Here is a 5,534-nt window from a genome sequence, read left to right as displayed (position 1 = left end):
TAACACCAAATATACAGTGCGTGTGTTTTTATTGGCTAAACTGGCAATATGACCATCCCCAAGTACAACAATATATATATATATATATATATATATATATATATATCGTCATTTAATGCCCATTGTCCATGCTAGCATAGGGTGGATGGTTTGATCAGGGCTGGCAAGCTGGAAGGTTGCAATAGACTTCATTCTGTTTTGGCATAGCTTCTATGGCTGAATGCCCTTCCTAATGCCAATCCTTCTGAGAGTGTAATTGGTGCTTTTACGTGCCACTGGCGCAGCTGCCATTTGCATGACACCAGTATCTGCCATGTTTGCAATTTTACTTGGCTTGATGCGTCTTCTCTTCAAGCACAGCATAATGCCATAGGTCTCAGTCATTCATCATTGCCTCCATGGGGTCCAACACTCGAAGGGTACTTTTCACGTGCCACCAACATTGGTCACCTTGCCTCTGTAAGGCTCAATGCTCAAAAAGTGCTTTTTATGTGCCACCAGCATGGGTGCCAGTTCTGTGACACCAGCATCGACCATGACTATGATTTCACTTAGCTTGACAGGTCTTCTCAAGCATAGCATATTGCCAAAGGTCTCGGTCACTAGTCATTGCCTCCATGAGGCCCCTAAACACAGAGGGGACAAACAAGGACAGACAACGGGATTAAGTCGATAACATCGACCCCAGTGCGTAACTGGTACTTAATTTATCGACCCTGAAAGGATGCAAGGCAAAGTCAACCTCGGCGGAATTTGAACTCAGAACGTCGACTTTGCTTTTCATCCTTTCAGGGTCGATAAATTAAGTACCAGTTACGCACTGGGGTCGATGTAATCGACTTAATCCCTTTGTCTGTCCTTGTTTGTCCCCTCTGTGTTTAGTTTCTTGTGGGCAATAAAGAAATAAGAAGCTGAAAGAAGCCCATCATGTGTGTGGGAAAAGGTGGTGAAGTATGATCTTTGAACTTTGGGCTTCTTTCAGTTTCTGCCTACCAAATCCACTCAAAGGGCTTTGGTTAGTTTGGTTCATTTCTCCAAACTGTAACCGGATTGCAGTTTTGAGTAATAAAAATTTTGACACCATATTACATACAATAATGCTTAAGTGAATATAACAGTCTTTGTGTGCTTCTGAGTGGCTAACATGTGCCTCCCATGCTGTAACTGGTTTAAAATTATAAGGTTTTAAAAGGAAATGTGAGCAGGTAAACAGTAACAATATGACACACTGACTGGAGACAGGTCTGATCTTTAACTAGCATTCATTTCAAACTCACTATTTATTTAGATAATAATTGATTTGATACCATGAGAAACTTCTTTTGAAAAATGATTCACTTACAACTTGGTGGTGGCTCATTAAAATAGCAAAACTGGTCAAATGATTGCAGACACATTCTGTATAAAATTCATTCAATGAAGTTCGAAAACATCCATCTGTTTTCCATTCTCCAATAAGATCCCTACAAAGAGAACCATAAAAGAGAAGCTAAAAAAATTTAAGAACTTAAGGAAACACTTCAGTGAGATTATGGTGGAAAACTGGCAGAATCATTAGCATGCTGGGCAAAATGCTTAGTGGCATTTCATCTGTCTTTACATTCTGAAATTAAATTTCGCTGAGGTCAACTTTGCCTTTCATCCTTTAGGGTCAATAAAATAAGTACCAGTTGAACACTGGAATCTATTAATCAGGCCTTGTGCCAAAATTTGAAACCAATTGTGAGATTAATTGGTAATTAAAAATGTTGACTGCTAACACAAAGATCTTACATTCACCACACGCTGGCATTGCATTTTGTGGGTGACCAGTTATGTAACTATCAAAGACCCTTCTAAGCAATATGGCATGACAATGTGCTAGTTTGTTTTGCAACTACTTATTTTACTCCAAGCCCTATCATCCATTGTGTAGTACTGTGGGCAAGTATTTTCTGTCATAGATTCAGGTCAGCCATTGACGAAATTGATCTACGATTAATAAAATTCCATCAACCTGTCTTATTTTCAGACACAGTATATCTAGTATTACATTAGTCATTGTATCCTTCTTGTTAAAGATCATCGGGTATGATTTGAGGAAGATTTAGCTGCAATTTCTAACAGGCTGAACAACTCCTTAGAGATCAATATGTCTTAACTAAGGACACAACACAAAGTTTGTACCAAAATCTAAACTCATGACCACGTAATCAGTAGTTCAGTACCTTGAGGCAAAAACATGAGTCAATAAGGAAGATTTTATGTGGTCACTTGACCTACTAAATATTGTAGCAAATATCATTCAAATTGCATCCTACTATCTTAATAAATGTACTCATTGGATAATATAACTCAGAGTATACAATACATGAAAAAAAAATGAAACTGTAATGGTTTTGTTCATAAGTCTTCTCAGTCAGAACTGACTGGGGACTTCAAAAGATAAATAAAAAATAAAAATAAAGAAGAAAATAGAACTGCAGCTTGCAGTGTGGCTTACGTTGGACTAGAACTCCAATAGGCACATTTTGTATTTGAAGTTAGTTTCTGAAAAAATAGTTAAAAAATAATTGTTTTAACATTTATGATTTTTTCTCTTCTGGAAAATACACTCTACATAATCATCTAAATAACCAAATGAGTTTAAAGTATTACACTGGGTGTCCCCACCAACATCGCTCAACAACCGATGCTGGTGTGTTTACGTCCCTGTAACTTAGTGGTTCGGCAAAAGAGACCAATAGAATAAGTACTAGGCTTACAAAGAATAAGTCCTGGGATTGATTTGCTCGACTAAAGGCGGTGCTACAGCATGGCCACAGTCAAATGACTGAAACAAGTAAAAGAGTAAAAGAAAGACATTATCCCCTTAGCATTTAAACTGGCCATATCTGCCCCAAATATTCTACATGTTTCAGATCCAGCCTTTCACACTGACCATATAATGTCATTCTAAAAACATGTCGCACTATTGCAACCTAGAAGCAGAGAGATAATGTATGATTAATTCAAACTAATTTGAATAAATAAGCATTATGTTTGACAGTATAATCTGAATGCCAAAGGGTCAACCCGTTAGCATTCAAACTCACCATATCAAGCCAAATTATTCTATTTGTTTTCTGTTCAAACTTGCCAGACCTGACCTCTCACACCTACATTACAGTGTTTTTCTATAAATAAACAATCACATCATCAAAATCTCAAAGTTATGAGATAATGCATGATTAATTCAAACCAATTTGAATAAAGAAGCATTACATTTGACAGAATAATCTGAATGCTAAAGTGTTAAACAACATTAGTTGTTAGGATTGGGTTACAACTAGATATTCTGTAGATTAAGAGGGAAGATGAGTCATTCATTCAGAAAGAAGTTACTGATTACTGCTTACCACAATGTCTATTGTAGTTATTAATAATCAAGTTCTTCTATAAATCACTTATCCTATCTTTTTTGTTTACCAAAATGTCCATTGTAGTTACTAGTAATCAACAGTCTTTCTATAAATCACTTATCCTATCTTTCTACCTCACACCAGAGGTAAACATACTACAAATGTGTTTACTTGTGTCATTTAGTTAAACTATTGACAACATAAAGGATTGAACACAACCAACTCAAGCTAAAGCAGAGCAAACAATATATCTCTTTAAGACAACTATCACTTCTAATTTCAAACTATAATTCACAGCTGTCTAATATGGCAGGGTTACAGAATGGGAAATCTGCAGCTGAGGTCTTTGAACACAGCCCTATGAAAGAAGTTTGAACATTTTAATAAAAAATATACATTTTTGTTGATTATATTCTTTCTCAATTTTTATTTCCAGTTTGTGTTGTAGGATACATCAAGCCATCCTTAGACAACTTCAGCAGCATACGAGTTTTTCTACAAAAATTAGTTGCTAGGCCTTCACTCTATGCCTCTGTTTCTGGAGAAAGAGATGCCTGCACCTATATTTTAAATTTTTATATTACTTTTTCAATTTTTCACTTATTCTGATTGTTCAGAGTTTGCATTGTATCTTAGTCTGTAAATACAATAATATTATCATTGTTTTAATTTCCTTTGTATATATGGCCATAAAGAAAATTGAAAGTAATTTAATAATGAAAACTAAGATACTTTGAACAGAACCAGTATTTTAAACTAAGAAACCATATTAAAAATTAACACAAGGGATTAAAAGGTAAAAAGAAATTCAGGTAGATAACATCAAAATATAAACTAGAATACAAGTGAAAAACTGTCCTGAACAAATGAACAAATAGGAAAGATGGTGAGTCATCACAAACTGACCACTGGAGGTAACATTGGATTGGCTAAACACTTTTTGATACATTCCATCTTATATAAGCACTGAACCTTTTAGCATTTAAACCATATCCAGCCCAAAGCCTATCACACATACCCTTCAATGTCACTCTAAAAGTATAGTCACATCATCAAAATTTCGAAGCATGATTAATTAAAAACAATGTGAATGAAAAAGCACTACATTAGATAGGATAATCTGAATGCTAATGGATTAAATGATAAACTTACCTTATGGTTCAGACGATAAGTTATGTTTTTTATGAGATTTTTTGAATTTGCTTTGTGAATTGTGAAACTTAGAATATCTGAAAGAAGATCTTTGTGATTTGTGTTTTCATTTGTCCTAAAATAGAAACATATTTAGTTTATTCATAGGATTCATACTACAAAACTGGAATGGAAAGAAATGTGATTTTCTATTCTCATCTCTACCTTAAGAAGGTACCTTCTTATCACAGTCTGTTCTTATCCAGAGACTGTTTTTGTAAGATTCAAACAGAAATGTTGTAAGCCACTAAATCTAGACAGTTATATAAAATATGTAATCAGTTTGCTATTCTAAGGTGGTTCCTTCCCATAATCAGTACATTTCACATAATACCTGGCCTTCTGGGAACTTTCTCTCCTACGTGGTATTTTTGTGATCTCTTACCACAAGTATATCATGCAGGAAAACAATGTTCTTTCCCTCGACATCAGCAAGGTCTTCATATCTGGTATGGGAATCTCTTAACTAAGTTGTGCACTTTGGGGCTCCATCCCTATTTTATTGGCTGGCAAGTTTCCTATCAGACTGCTCCTTCACAACATCCGCTATCATGGCTTCCTGTGACATATACTTTGGTATGCCTCAAGGATTGGTTATGTTGTCTATATACTTTCTTCTATACATGAATGATTAAACTGCAATTATTTCTAATGACACATACAATCTTATAGCACGACACTCTATCCACATATATAGAGTTTTGCAACACTATACCCTCCTTGCACATATCAAGAAAACAGCCCTATAACATAGTTGTATGCTGTCAACTTAATGTGACAGTCCCATGAAGGGAATAATACTACTGCTATTTAGCCCTAGGAAGCAGCACCACTTCTTGTCAGCCTTGACACATTTCCAGTGTCCTTATGTTTACAAGGGGGAGACAAGCACCTCCACTTAGCTAAGCCTGCATCCAGAGACATGTTTCTGAATCTTTGCTCGTCATCAGTCTGGAGTAGCAA

The 5,534-nt window shown here is 35.6% G+C and overlaps 1 protein-coding gene across 2 annotated transcripts in view; it reads right to left on the bottom strand.

The window, feature by feature from the left end:
* Positions 1-5,534, bottom strand: part of LOC106868735 (adhesion G protein-coupled receptor L4) — a 91,632-nt gene that overhangs the window by 35,542 nt on the left and 50,556 nt on the right. For both annotated transcript variants that reach the window (XM_052967053.1, XM_014914132.2), the window contains exons 17-19: positions 4,533-4,647; positions 2,483-2,529; positions 1,343-1,463 (exon numbers count right to left, since the gene is read on the bottom strand). In XM_052967053.1, the coding sequence (XP_052823013.1) occupies positions 1,343-1,463; positions 2,483-2,529; positions 4,533-4,647 (283 nt within the window). The remainder of the gene's footprint in view (positions 1-1,342; positions 1,464-2,482; positions 2,530-4,532; positions 4,648-5,534) is intronic.

The sequence above is a fragment of the Octopus bimaculoides genome, chromosome 4 (genome assembly GCF_001194135.2).
Source record: "Octopus bimaculoides isolate UCB-OBI-ISO-001 chromosome 4, ASM119413v2, whole genome shotgun sequence".
Lineage (NCBI taxonomy): Eukaryota > Metazoa > Mollusca > Cephalopoda > Octopoda > Octopodidae > Octopus > Octopus bimaculoides.
Note: the sequence above shows the minus strand (reverse complement) of the source record. Positions and strands in the feature narration are given on the sequence as shown.